The following is a 15392-nucleotide window of genomic DNA, read 5'->3' as shown; positions in this document are numbered from 1 at the left end:
GTAAGCCATATTGATAGAATTTTTAGAGAAACATATAATTTGCTAAGGAATATTGGAGTAGCATTTCACTACATGGATAAAGAAATGATGAAGAAATTGATAAGTACTATAATAAGACCCAGATTGGAATATGCAGGAGTAGTGTGGACCTCTCATAAAAAAAAACACATAAGGAAGTTGGAGAGACTACAAAAAATGGCTACAAGAATGGTTCCAGAATTTGAAGGGATGACATATGAGGAGAGACTAAAGGCTATGGATCTACCAACACTGGAACAAAGAAGAGAGAGAGGAGATCTGATACAAGTTTATAAATTGATCAACGGAATGGACCAAGTGGATAATGAGAAACTGATCCTGAGAGAAGAATATGACATTCGAAGCACAAGATCGCATAGTAAAAAGCTGATAAAAGGAAGATATCTGAGAGATGTTAAAAAATATGGTTTCCCGCAAAGATGTATTGAGACGTGGAACAGTTTGAATGAAGAAGTAGTGTTTGCAACGAGTGTGCATACTTTTAAAGTAAGACTGGATAAGTGTAGATATGGGAGACAGGGCCACACGAGCATAAAGCCGAGGCCCTGTAAAACTACAACTAGGTAAATACACACACACACACACATATATACACTGTGATCAATCCTCCTCTTTTAGGGATCCAAGAATCACACCATAATTTTAATGACTGCTTGAGAAGATCACGATGAAAGTTGTTGCTTTCAAGATTCTGCTGGTTGTTCCAATAGACTAAAGAAGGCCAATCTAGACTATTTTGAGATTGGAAATAATCCTAAGCTTTTCTGACATTTGCTATATTTGGCAACAAAGTGGTGTGTCAATGCCACTGAATTTACCAGTTAACACTTAACAATCAAAATAACCACAGGTGAGGGTTGCGTTCGTGTGTGAGATGAGGATGCATAAGTGCGGCTTGAGCGTCTGTTAGATAATCACGTTACCTGCTAACGTGCAATGAAAACCGCATCATTACAGAACTGAAGAGCTGAATTCCAAGACATTATACATAACACGCCCGCAGAGTCGGAGAGCTGTGGTGCTCGGGGAGTAAGGGCTCTGTCTCTGTGCACCAGTTACAGCAAGTAGGTGAGGTGATGGTTGGGGACGGCTACAGCTGGCTCTGGAATAATCCTGTCACACGGGAGGTGGCCCGGTGTCCCAAGAGATTCGGCGACCTGGTGTGGGGCAATAATCATCACTGGGTGAGTATGAGGACTGGTGCGTAAGTAGTAATAAAGGTGTTTTTAGGGTGAAGGTAGTACGTAGAAAGAGCATAGTTTGCTACAGGACAGTCTATGTTTACTGTTGGTCCTTGTCAGTAGCTCATGGCATGAATACATGTTGTGGTAGTAAATTCACTATTGTTTATGATTGACTTTTTTTTTCTCGGTGCCGGCTATTATTAACTCGGGTAAATTTTTAGTTTAATACAATATCCCCTATCTCTACCATCACCCCCAACCCCTCCAACAAGCTGGGAGGTTTTGGGTGGGGGAGACATATATATTATATGAGTGATATATGGCTTTTTGAAAAATCTAAGGAAATTTTCTTACATATTTGAAGAATTTCCCTAAATATAAGGATATTTCCTTAAATCTAAGGGAATTTCTCCCAATTTAGGAAAATAACCTTAAATGTAGGGAAGTTTTACATAACATAACCTTTCCCCTCTAGGACACTAACCTAACTGTAACATAAACTTAACCTAACGTAGGGTAGCCGGGGGGGACTGCGGCCCCCCCAGACTCCCCCTATAACTCAAACTTAACCCTAACATAAGCCTAACCTAAAGTATCCTAGCCGTCCCCCCCTGACTCTCCCTATAACATTAACCTAACCTAACCTAACGTATCCTAGCCAGGTGGGGCTGCAACCCCCCCAGACCCCCCTTAGAACACTAACCTAACCCTAACATAAACCTAACCTACTGTATCCTTGCTTTTTGGTATGGTGGATATTGTCTTATCATAATATGCTGGTTGTGGAGTGCCTGATGCATGGTGGGAATGAAGTAAAAGTGGTAAATAAGAATATTGAGTTTAGGCTCATTATAAAGCTAATGAAATGTTCTAAAATGTTTATTAAAGAAGTATTTTTGATATCTGTGATGGTTTTTTCGTGAGCGTAAAGGTAATGTTATTTAGCAAAAAATTTTCACCATTTTCGTAATTCAAATCACAATTATAGCATTTTGAGTGTACTTTACAATAAATTGATGGTCATATTCTGATTCCTCGTCTTTTATACCATATAAAACCATGTTCTATTAACGCTCAAATATAATGTAGTTATGTAGATATGGCCAATGGTATGTATTATGGTGTGACTAATTTTACTTGAGTCTATGTTAGAAAACGGGCGAAAAGAAAACGTTGTACGGGGATATTGCAAAGTAGAACTCCATTTTTGGAAACTACAAGACTTTAGCTTTAATTTGATACCACATTCATCTTGTTATACCTCCGGTAGGAGCATCTTCATTTTTAGGGCTTCACACCGCAGGTCTAGAGAGGTGTATCACGGTTTGATCCCCGGTACACAGTGAAGATGGTAAAACATCCGGACAGTGTAATGGTGTGGGGTTCTTTCAGTGGTGGGAAGGGCAGAGCAGGGCTGTACTTCCTCCCCAAGAATGTTACCATGAAGGGTGGAGCAATTACATTGATGTTTTGAAGGAACATTTGCTATGTTTTTGGAGTATTCATGAATGTAATTATTTCATACATGATGGAGCCCCTGTACACAAGTCAAAAGTGTTCAGAAAGTTGCTTGCAGACAAAGAAATTGAAGTGTTAGACTGGCCAGGTAATTCGCCAGATCTGAACACCATCGAGAATGCTTGGAATGTTATGAAAAACAAGGTACAAGCATCCAAACCAACCAACATCAAAGACCTGCAGGAGGCACTGAAGGGGTTATGGATCAATATGGACATCTCCTACTTTGCCAAGCTCGCCAAATCAATGCCCAAAAGACTTCAGATGGTGATAAAGAACGAAGGCAATATGTCTAAGTACTAACTTTGAGGATATAATCACAATAAAATACATGCAAGTGAAATATTTGTCTTTTATTAACCAGATCGTATGAATGTTAATATTTTTTTTGTCGCAACTGTACATTGGATTAGGTGTGTGGGGGGCCCCCATGCCTAGTACCCCCAAATTCCTAAATCTGCCCCTGGTTATTGGTTTAAATTTTCTGCTCCCACTGACTACCCCCTCTGAAACTAAAGATTTGTCATAATAACAGAAGGCAGATTAGTATAAAATGGACCAAAATGTATATATAGTACTAGAAAAAAAAAAAAGAGTAGCTTGGTTCTTATACAGTAACATAACATAACATAAATAATAGGATAACAAAGGGCCACCAGGGCCCATCTAGGTTATCCTGTATCAGTCGCACAGCAACCTCATCATCAGTACTTAAAGATACACTTACAAGTACACAATACATTATATACTAATTCTAAATATGTATTTGGTCCATTAACAGGGCTCAGTCCTGCAGCGAATTCCTCTACAATCTGTGATCCCCATACATGGGGATCATGTCTTGTTTAACTATTGTAAATTTCTTATAAAACTATCATGCAGCGCTATACATAATTATAAATCTAATAAATTTAAGTGCTTATCTAATCTGTTTTTAAACATTGTCAAACTAGTGCTATTTACAACCCTCTCTGGCAATGCATTCCAGAAGTGTACCACCCTATGACTAAAGAAATATTTTCTTATATCTAACCTGCAGCCTTGCTTTCTAATCTTCCTGCCATGATTTCTAGTCCTACTTCCCTCCTCTAAGGTAAAGAAAGATCTCACATCTATGTAGTTTGTATCTGAGAACATTTTAAATAACTCTATCATATCCCTCTTATACATCTCCTCTCAAATGAAAACATGTTTAATTCCTTTAATCTATCTCTATACTCCAGGCACTTTAATGCTGGTATCATCCTAGTTGCTCTTCTCTGAACTGCTTCTAACATGTTGATATCCTGCCTATAATGGGGTGACCAGGCCTGTATGCAATACTCTAAATGGGGCCTAACATAGGAATTATATAAGCTACGCACCACTTCCTTACTTTTATAACTAACATTTCTATTTATAAAACCCAGGATCCTATTTGCCCTATTTCTTGCTTCTAAACATTGCTTTGAAAATTTCATAGTCCTGTCTATCACTACTCCTAAATCCTTTCCCTCCTCTACTCCCTCTAGCCAACATCCCTCCATCTCATAGCTAAAGTTTGTGTTGTCTTTACCTAAATGCATAACCTGACACTTTTTAGAATTAAACTCCATCTGCCACCTGTCTGCCCATGCCATCAGCCTGTCCAGGTCTTGTTGTATTCTGTAATTGTCCTTTTCACCCTGTACTGCACATGCTATCTTAGTATCATCTGCAAGCTTTGATACTTTGCTACTAATTCCTATATCTAAATCGTTAATGTACACCAAGAAAAGAAGAGGTCCTTGCACTGATCCTTGGGTTACCCCACTAACCACTTCCTTCCACTCAGCAAACCTAAGTGATCTTTCAAAGATTAACTTAGTGCTTCAGAAATACTGTCTACACCCTCCCTAAGTACTCTAGCATGTAGCTCATCAGGACCACTAGCTTTCCTATCGTCTAGTTCAAGAATAAATTTCCTAATAATTCCCCGGTTTTATATCAATATTTTGTAAAGCTCTTAAAGTACTCGTTGCACTGTTTGTAACAGAATTTCCTATTCTTTCCCTAGTAAATACTGAAGAAAATTGTTCATTCAATAATTCTACTATGTCTTCATTTTGATCCACTACTACACCATCTTTTCTGAGTGGTCCAATCCTATCCTTATTTCTTTTATCACTGACCTTGTAATAACTATATAATTTTTGGGGATCTTTACTCCCAGCTCTAGCTAGTTTTATCTCTGCCTGCCTTTTACTTTTTTTATAACCTTACTCAAATCATCCCTGACCTGTCTGTACCTAATCAAATCTACATCTTCCCACTTTTCTGCAACTCTCTATATGCCTCTTCTTCTCTCTGATCTGTCTACCTATCTCATGAGTCCACCATAATGGCTTCCTGTTTCTCTGCCTTATATCTTTGTAAGGGATACACTGCATCACTATACCCTTTACTACAACCTTAAAATATCCCACATCTCCTGTGCAGTTTTATTTCCAAAACTATCTTCCCAGTTTACCTCTCCTAATAACTGACGTAACCTACCATAATTGCCTTTCTGATAGTTTGGGACTCTAGTCTTATTCACTATATTATCCCTACTGGAATTAATGATAAATCTAATTATATGATGGTCACTGTTTGCTAAAGTCTCTCCTACCTCAACTTCCTTTAAACAATGCTCAATATTTGTTAGTACTATGTCTAAAACCTTCCTCCCCCTAGTAGGTTTATCTACCATCTGCACTAAATAGTTATCCTGAAAACTTTCCATAAACTTATTTTCACTAGCATCTCCTACCATCCTCTCCCAGTTTACTGACTTAAGATTAAAATCCCTAAGATAATTGTCTGACTAGTACACCCCTATTTATCTCATCTACCATAAGGTTGTCTACATCTGCTGACTGGTTAGGTGGTCTATAAAAAGCTCCTACTCTAATAACCTTACTTTTGTTTACTCTAACATCCAGCCATAAGGACTCTACTCTGTTATCTACCTTAATACCATTAACCTGACTGGAAATGAAGGATTTTTTTACATAAATAACTACTCCTCCACCTATCCTACCAATTCTCTGGTGTAAATACATAATGTATCCATCTACTTCATATTCTTTCCTATTTTCCTAAACTTTTCCTCATTTACCCATGCCTCTGTGACACATACAACATCTAAGTCCTCCTCAACTATATAACTAGATAACTCGTCCTTCTTGTTCCTAAGACTCCTGGCATTTACATAAAAACATTTAAGTCCTGCTACCTTCCTAGATGCTGTCTCCTTATTTGGAATCCTAATCTTATTCTCTCCTATTTGCACCTGGAAATCTTTCCTAATCTTTTCACTATCTCTGTTTATCCTATCTAATTTATGTCTAACATCTTTCTTCTGGAATGCATTTGCTACCTCACCCCTACACTCCATCCCAACTCCCCCTCAGACATCCACTCAGCACATCCACACCCTTCCTACTCAGATGCACACCATCCCTAGCATACAAATCCCTTCGCCCATAGAACCTATCCCATACATCCACAAAGCTGACACCCACATCCTTACACATCCCTTTTACCCGATCATTCACACCAATGGCCCTAGACAACCATTCCTGCTAACATACACACGAGGCAAGATTCCTGACACTACACACCTCCTACCACTCTCCCTTATCTTGCCTAACATTTCCCGAAATCTTGCCACTAACTCCTCCGACCCACCTGCTCTGACATCGTTCCCACCTACGTGCAAAACTACTACCCTCTCCATCCCCCAACTCTCTTCTGCACCTCCTCACTCACTGCCTTCACACCTGCACCAGGCATACACACGTTCGTCCTCCTATCCCTGTCTTTCCCACAGAAAGTGCTATCTAAGTACCTAACCTGAGAGTCACCCACCACACACACCTGAGGTGTGCTAGGCACAACCCTCCTCCTCCTCTCCTCTACCCCCTTCTCTCTCCTTTCACTCACCACAACCACCTCATTCACTCCACTCTCACTCTCCCCCTCCAACAAACCGAACCTATTTTCACACTCAACAGGTTTAGTCCTATCCTCCCTAACTGCCTCCGCTTTCCTTCCCTCGCAACCTGCCATCTCTGCCCATCCTGACTACTATCTTTCCCAGTCTGGCTCGTCTGCTCCCTCTTCCCCACTCTGCTCTTGCCGACAGAGGGCCAAGCCACCCTGTCGCCCTCAGAAGGTCCAACCTTCGGCCTAACACTGATCTCCTGCCTTATTTTTTCCACTGCCTCCCCAAGCCTCTTAACCTCCTCCTTCAACTCAAAGATGAGAACTTCGTTCGCACTTTTCCCCTCACTTAGCTTTCTCATTTCCTCTCGCAGTTCTCAGTGCTCAAGAGAAAGAACTAAATTCTCGCTCTTGAGCCTACACACCATACACTCAGAAAAGTCAACGACCTTCCTGTCATAACACTCCCTGCCAATCTTCCTTTTTTAAGAGGACTGTCTGCCAATCACCATGCTGGCTGTCATGCACCTCCACCTAAAACAAATAAATTAACCTAACCTAACCTAACTAATCAATCTAACATAACCTAACAAACCAAAATAATCAAATCTTACCAAACTGACCTAACCTCACCAAACTAATGGAACTTAAGTAAATTTACATAACCTAGCCAAACTGACCTTGGTTTCCCCCTTAACCCCCCAAAAAATAACTTTCAGCATTTTTAATTATTTGTGGTAGGTATAGAGTATATGGGGTTCAAATTACTCAGAATGAGAAGCTCTATCTGATGAGAAGAGTATGAAAAAACATGTTGAGACTGGTGAAAGAGTAAAAGAGCACCTAGTCTCATGGGAGGCTCTTATTTGGGACTTTTTTTTTACAAAGATGTCCATTATGATGATTTTCATAAAGATGGAGTGATTTTCATAAAGATGGAGTCAATTATGAATATTTTCTTAATTTCTTGTTTAGGAAAAACATTTAAAAATACAATATTCAATGTCATTTGCATTTTTCAGGGTGGTGGTCATCAGGTGGTAAAGCAGGTGTCTGAGAAAGTCCCTGAAGTTCCTGTCAACATGCTTAACATCCCCTCATATGCACGCTGGTTTGTACGCCTTGCTGGTATCTCAGGTGCCTCAGCTGTTGCTCTTGGGGCATATGGTGCCCATGGTATGTACTAAGAGTGTTTTTGCACTGTTTCCCTTTGGCTTATTTTTCAAACTGTTTTGTACGTTATGAGGAAACTTTGATGTGGTGGCGAATATTGCTTAACTCATGCAGTGTACAAATTGTTTGATATGTATATTGTTCTCATAGTATGAATGGAAATGTGGCTACCATACAATTTTGATACTTTTTTTTATTTATGTCCAGAGCTCATGATATCAGACTAGAGATGGGGAATTTTATTTTTATATATTTTTAAAGCTTTTTCTCACCTTTACATACACTTTTCACAGTTTTATAATGTGTAATAAGTAAGTTTCAAATATATGTATACAAGTAAAAAAGAATTGCACATTCAACAAAATGGTTGGATGTACATTTGGTAACATCCCCATATCTCAAAGCCATGGCAACTGTTCCCACTTCTCAAAGAATTGAATATAATGTTAATTTTACAACCTAGTTTTCCTTTTCCATTATGGTGAAGTCTCTTTTCCTATTTATTATGCTTTATGGATTATAGATTAAGGAAGAAACTTCTTAGGAAAAAGTAATTTATCTTTTTATGTGATAATTTTTTGGGACCATGCTGTGTAGCATGCTCAGTAACAATTTCAGCTCGTCAAAGTATTTATTACCAAAATCTTTAACCTTCTGCTGTATCATAACTTACAATTTACTTTTATTGCTTTGATATTATATACATGTTGACAAAGCCATAAAACAAATAATAATAATTGGCAGGTATGTTTAATTTTCCACAGGAATATTCAGACTATAGTGAATTATAATTTTGACCCCAAAAGATAGGTAGTACGTATATATATATATATATATATATATATATATATATATATATATATATATATATATATATATATATATATATATATATGAAAAATGCACTCTTGACTTGTTGATATATTCTTTGTTATTGTTGATTACAAGCAAAACTGAAGGCTGTAACATTGCTCAAAAAGGAAATTGTACATATACTAAACACTCTCCTCAGAGTTGTGTATACTCATATGTGTACTAAACATTGTATGGGTTAAGTTTACACTTTACAGCCAGATTCTGTTTCGTAAAACACTCCTTTTGTTCAGTATTTTTTGCTCTATGATGAATAAAGAAATGCTTTCTTAGTTATCTATTTTGTGAAGGCAATGATAACCTAGTATAATGATAAATAGTCTTCAGATATTTAGATAAATCATCAATTATTTCACATTACATTAGTGTTTTCTATTAAACTGTAATATTTTCAATATCTGTTTGTAATACATGCAGCACCTCATGGTGTTACATAGAGAACATTTAACTCTGGTCCTCAGTGTTTTATCGGCGAGACTACCCAGAGGAACTAAAGCAAGTGTATGAGACTGCCAACAGATACCACTTCTTACACACGCTAGCACTGCTTGGTGTACCTCTCTGCCGACGTCCCAAACTGGTGAGAAAGAGCTTAGCTAATGGCATTAGAGAAATTAACATAGGTAAATCCTTTCCATCATGTTATGCACAAACTTCCTCTTGTCTGGAAGTGACTATTACATAGCTATATGCCAAAGGTTCTTGTTCAAATCTTTTGCTGCATTAGAAAATCTTCAATATTTAGAATACCAACTTTACATGCATAGATTTTGCAAGTTCATATTTAAATTGTTGTGGTCTAGAATGACTAAGATGGAACTTTAAACAACTATGCTGTAGAATTATTAAGATGGCACTTTAAACTGATGTGATCTTTGTTTTCAGGCTGGTACACTTATAGTCACTGGAACAGCCATTTTCTGTGGCACTTGTTACTTTTATGCAATGACGGGGTCCAAAAACATCAGACAGTACACACCTTATGGAGGAATGTTGCTGATTGCAGGCTGGCTGGCCATGGTTCTTTAATTGTACTACATGCATGTGAAAGGAATTCATGAAACAGATGAACAAATTGAACAGAAACCAGTTAGACAAGTGAAGAAGCATATTTTGGTATTCTGATGAAAGTTAGGTATGTTTCATACTGGAATCTCTATTGGTATTCATCACCATCTTATGTTAATGTGAATTCCTATTTAATAGTAATATTGTGAAAATATATACCTTGGTTGCATTGCATAAGTGAAATGGATGTAAATCATGAATACAGGCTGTGTACATGATCATTGTAGTGATATATAAAAACATATAAAGTCAGCTTAAAGCAATGATATTTACCAGCATATAGTGGTTAATATTTTATTAAATGTCAAATATGCTTGTCAAAATTTATCTTCAAATTTTCAAACAATTTAAAATATTGAGGAGAAAATATTGAAGCCTCATGATAACCTGCAATACGTGACAATAGCTTTTCTTGGGATCATTTTGATTCCCTGCATAAGGATGACTTTTACCTCTGCTTGATTTTCTGCCTTCTTAGCTTAACTGATGCCTTCCAGTGACTGAATATGGTGGTGAAGTATATTGTCTGCATCTAGCAGAATTAGGTAAAAACATGAAGTTTAAGGGCAGATAGAGAATAGAAAGTTAGATATCAGCCTAAAAAAAGTTCATGTTTCATAGCTTATGAAACAGGAGGTTTACTGTAAGGGCATCTTTAGAGTAAATTTGTTTATTTTTATGGAGGTTGTTGAAATGTACATTATGATTTATAAAATTTTTGCAAATGTATTGAATGTATTGAAGGTGGATGCATTAAAATTATATATTAATTTTGAAAAAAAAAAATAATTCATCCTGTGATATGGGACACATTTCACACTTTCACTCCATCTGTGATACAATACACAACTGTGTACAAGACTATCCATTTCATAATACATCATAATGATGTGACAGGAAAGAACACAAGTTACCAAGTACAGTAAACATAGAACAGGATGTAACACAGCCATGTTATACTCATAAAATTTCTCTCTCTCATATATATATATTCACACACACACACACACAGGTAACTCGATTTACATGTTCTTGTTATAACGTGACCAAAAAAATATAATTAATTTAATTTGCGCGATCAGTTTGCTTATATGCGATTTGGCCCAACCGCATTTTCAAACTGAGCGCCAGACGCAATTTCAAACTGCGTTTCAGAGAGTTCCGCAGCTGGCCGATAGGCACTGAGTACGGACGGAATCTCTTCAATCTGCCTATAATTCACCAAGATGGCCTCAAAATGTCCTTCATCTTCTTCTGCATGTGGGGTTATTTTTGATAAGTGGATTTTTGATAAAGTGGTAAAGCTCAGAGGATGATGGTGACTGACTGTGGTGTGAGTGGTGAAGGCAGTGATGCAGTGAGTGTTGTGTTTACTTATCCTTTGTTTTGTTGTTTTCTCTTATTATTTCTTGCTTTTCCCTTTACTTTAAATACACTTCTAGTATTCAGAATGATAAATAATAAAAACATGTTAATTTAGCCAAATAAATAGAGTATTTTGTACTATTTTTTTTTACCACATCCCGCATCCCTCTATTATCTATTGTTTCTTATGAGAATTACATGTTTTTTACATGAATTTTGATATACGCGATGCCTCTTGAAACACATCTATCACATAAATTGAGTTACCTGTTTATATATATATATATATATATATATATATATATATATATATATATATATATATATATATATATATATATATAAAAAAAATAAATAAAAAATACCAGGTCATATATTGGACTAGTTTTTTTTTTAAACACTGGAAATTCATGACTAAAAAGTGAGCAAATGGTAGCACAACATTTAGAATGGTTGGTGTGAAGTGCGTAAGAGCTTAAGAGAGAGATTGATGGCATAGAAAACACATTTCATTGGGGTATTCAACAAAAGATAACTGATCTTTTAGAGTCTTTTTCAGAAGTGAATCTGCTAGGTGTTGGAGATAGTGAGGGTTAATCTTGAAAAGCAGCTTAGAGGAAGGAGGAAATATCTGTCCCTGAGCTTATGTTTACCATTACCATGGTGCACCGTCCTGCATAAAGATATTAGCATTGCACTTTTCCATACAGTCTTCTAACTAATCCTCAATTAGCTTGAAGTATTTATGGTGGTTCATCTGAACATTCTTTGGCAAAAACAAATTTTCCTAACCTTGATAAGGAAAACAAGCCCACACCATCAAAGAGTCAGGGTGTTTAAAAGTGTTTTGGGTACCAAAGGTCATAAGCATTACTAACAAGTCTGGCACACATGGTTTGTCTGATTTTCTAATGAGGTTAAAGTATGCCTCATCTGACTTAAGTATCCTATCCCATTCCATATACTGAGTGACAAACGCAAGCCTTTTAATACAGTGGGCATGTGTAACAAAAGGTTTTGGCGCTGCATGCAAATATGATACCCCAAGCTGTGTGAACGCAAGGAACTACAGACCGCAGCAAAGTGTGCCAGATGTGTGACATGGGGAAGGGTGAGACAGTGGAGTATGGGGTGCTGAAATGTGAGAGGTATGACAGAGACAGGAGGGAGATGATGCAAGTGATTATGACTGAATTAGAGCATAATAGGAATGAAAGAGTAGAGAAGACAGGAAAGGAATGGATGGTGATGCTACTGGGGCTGTGTGGAGAGAGAAGTGAAAAGATGATTGAGGCTGTGAAGGAGTATCTGGAGAGAATGTGGCGAGCGAGGTGTAGCGATAACTGGTGAATAGAATGTTTTTTTTTTTTTTTTTTTTGCTTGTCTTGTTTTTTCCTCTGCAGGAGTTGCCAATCCAAAGGCCTGGCTCTGAAGCAATCCCAAGCCACCTGTAGCATCAAGACCAAGATCAAGATCATCAACCATTTCACACCGATGTGAAGAAGAAAGTTCTGGAAGAAGTTAAAGAAATGGAAGAAAGAAGCCTGCTGGTGATCCAAGGAGGAGGAAATAACCTAGAGGCAACTGGGGCTGAAGAAACAGTAAAAGAAGTGGTAGAGGCAGTCAGAGCAGCTGAAGACAAGAAGATGAGTGTGGCTGTGGTGGGGGTCCTGCGGCGCCCGCGTGAAGGGGCGCTGTATGAAAAGACAAGAAGAGAGACGAACCGGATGCTCTGCAAGGAACTCCTGAAGCTTAAAATGGAATGGCTTGCAGAGAAGAAGGGGAATGTCAGCTTCCTGGATTTCGACGGGATCCTGGAGCAAGACAGGCTCTTCAGCAGAGACGGCGTCCACCTCAACCAGGATGGAAACCAAAAGATGGGACGGCGACTGGCTGAGTGGATGAGGGCAAGGCAGGTGTGCTGCGTGGAGACGGCTTGACGAGGAGGACCAATGGATGACGGCAGACAAAGAATAGAACAAACTAACCAGGCAAGTGAATGTGTGAAGTTTGGCTGTATGAATGTGAGAGGATGGGGTGTGGGGAAGTTTGAGGATGTATGCAGGGAACTTGAGGAGTGGAAGTTCGACGTAGTTGGGCTTACCGAGACTCACCTGAGAGATGACGTGCGAATGGAGGAATGTGAGTATGTCATGATAGGGAAGGGCCGTAGGACACAGGAGACACTGGGAGGAGGCGTAGCCTTACTCTACAAGAAAGGAAGAGGACTGAAAGTAGAGGAAATAGATGTGGGGAGGTGTGAAAGTAGTGAAGATGTGATGGCAGTGAGAGTAGAATGTAAGAATAAAGTTGGCAGAACAGAGAAGATGGTGGTGGTGGTAGTTTATATGACTGTTATGGGAGAAAGAGCTGACAGGGAGAATAGGAGGAAGTTTGATGTACTTAGAAGAGTGGTGAGAGAGCATAAGGAGGAAAGAGTGCTTGTTATGGGTGACATGAATGCACATATAGGTTTATTGGGTGAATGAATGAACAGGAACGGTGAAATGCTTGAAGAGTTTGTGGATGAAATGGAGTTTGAGAATCTGAATGTTACCTTGGCTGAGGGGCGAGTGACTTGGAATGCAAGGGAGCATGAATCAGCGATTGACAACATGCTGGTGAATGGAAGAATGCGTGAGATTGTGTCACACATGTGGATAGATGAGGATGGTATGGTGGATATTGTGTCTGACCACAATATGCTGGTCATGGAGTGCCGGATGCAGAGTGAGAATGAAGTGAAAGTGGCAGGTAAGGAAAGGAGGTGGAGACTGAGAGATGTAGGGTGGGAGAACTTTCAGGTAGATCTGAGTGAGAGAAGGTGGGATGATGATGTAAGGGTACATGATGTGGAGCACCTGAATGAGAGACTGGTTGAGAATGTGCGGAGTGCTGCCGAGAATCAGATAGGGTATGTGAGAGTAGGTAGGAGAAAGAGAGTATGCAAACCATGGTGGAACAGTGAAATCAGAGAGGCCAGGAAGGAGCGAAAGAGAATGAGTAGACAGTGTAGATGGTTGAGAAAAAAGAGACATGAAAGCGATGAGGCAGAGAATGAGTACCTGAATGCATGGGAAGAATATGTGAAACAACAGAGACTCACAAGGCGAATGATAATGAAAGCTAAAGTGAAGTGTGAAAGGAGTGTGATTGAATCTTTAAGAGAGAAAGGCATGGAAGGTGGCCGTGAATGGTACAAGTTCATGAGAGGTGAGAATATGTCAGAGAATGTTGGTGTGGAGAGTCTGAAAGTGAATGGGAAGTTATAACAGAGAAGAATGAGATCAGGGAGGCAATTAGACAGTTCTGGGAAGAGGTGGGTGGTGTAGGTGAAGTGTTTGGTGTGAGAGAAGGATGTGTGACTCTGGAGATGAAGAATGCAGATGAACTGAATGAGAGAATCAGCAAGGAGGTGTGAAAAGGCAGAAGAATGGGAAGGCAGCAGGTTTAGATGGGATACCATATGAGATGTATAAAAATGGTGGGGAGGTTGTTATTGACAGGATGACTGAGGTGTTTAACCAGGTGTGGGAGGAAGAGAGGGTGCCAAGAATGTGGAATGAATGCAGGGTGACTCTGTTGCATAAGGGAGGACACAAGAGTAAGAATGAACTGAAGAACTATAGGCCGATTGCATTATTAAACACAGTAGGTAAAGTATTTAGTGGAGTGCTGAATGAGAGATTGTGTAAATGGATTGAGCGAGCTGGAGTGTTAGGTGAGGAACAGAATGGTTTCCGTGTGGACAGGAGGGCTGAGGATAACTTGTTTGTGGTAAATGAAATGATTGAGAAAAAAAGAAAGGAGGGAGGCAAATTGTATTTAGGTTTTTTGGATATAGAAAAAGCTTATGATAGGGTGGATAGAGAAATGCTAGTCAGAGTCTTAGGAAAGATTGGGTTGAGTGAAAAAATAATCAACATAGTGCATAGCATGTATGTTGACACCAAAGCTAAATACAGACTAGGAGATATAGAGACAGACTGGGTGAAGAGTGAGAGAGGAGTTAGGCAAGGATGTATTCTGTCACCAACCCTTTTCAGTTTGTATACAGAGGAGTTAGCAGCCAGATTGAGAAGAATGAATGCAGGAGTAAGAGTGGGAAATGAGAAGATAGGTGTGCTCCTTTATGCAGATGATGTGGTGGTCATGAGTGAGTCAGCAGTTGAGTTGCAGAGAATGCTAGATGTTGTGGATGGATATGGGAGAGACTTTGGAGTTAGG

The 15392-nt window shown here is 38.9% G+C and overlaps 1 protein-coding gene across 2 annotated transcripts; it reads left to right on the top strand.

The window, feature by feature from the left end:
• Window positions 1-540: 540 nt before the first annotated feature.
• On the top strand, window positions 541-10586 carry LOC123514227 (transmembrane protein 256 homolog). 2 transcript variants are annotated; one of them, XM_045271935.1, is made up of 5 exons: window positions 541-602; window positions 997-1223; window positions 7709-7862; window positions 9194-9312; window positions 9618-10586. In XM_045271935.1, the coding sequence occupies exons 2-5, from the start codon at window positions 1116-1118 to the stop codon at window positions 9759-9761; spliced, it is 525 nt and encodes a 174-aa protein (XP_045127870.1). In that variant the 5' UTR covers window positions 541-602; window positions 997-1115; the 3' UTR covers window positions 9762-10586. The 2 variants fall into 2 exon arrangements, with proteins under 2 accessions (XP_045127870.1, XP_045127871.1); XM_045271936.1 differs by lacking the exon at window positions 541-602 and adding an exon at window positions 613-889.
• The last annotated feature ends 4806 nt before the right edge of the window (window positions 10587-15392 follow it).

This window comes from Portunus trituberculatus, chromosome 37 (genome assembly GCF_017591435.1).
Source record: "Portunus trituberculatus isolate SZX2019 chromosome 37, ASM1759143v1, whole genome shotgun sequence".
Taxonomy (NCBI): Eukaryota; Metazoa; Arthropoda; class Malacostraca; order Decapoda; family Portunidae; genus Portunus; species Portunus trituberculatus.
The sequence above is the reverse complement of the archived record's forward strand: the minus strand, read 5'-3'. Positions and strand labels throughout refer to the sequence as shown.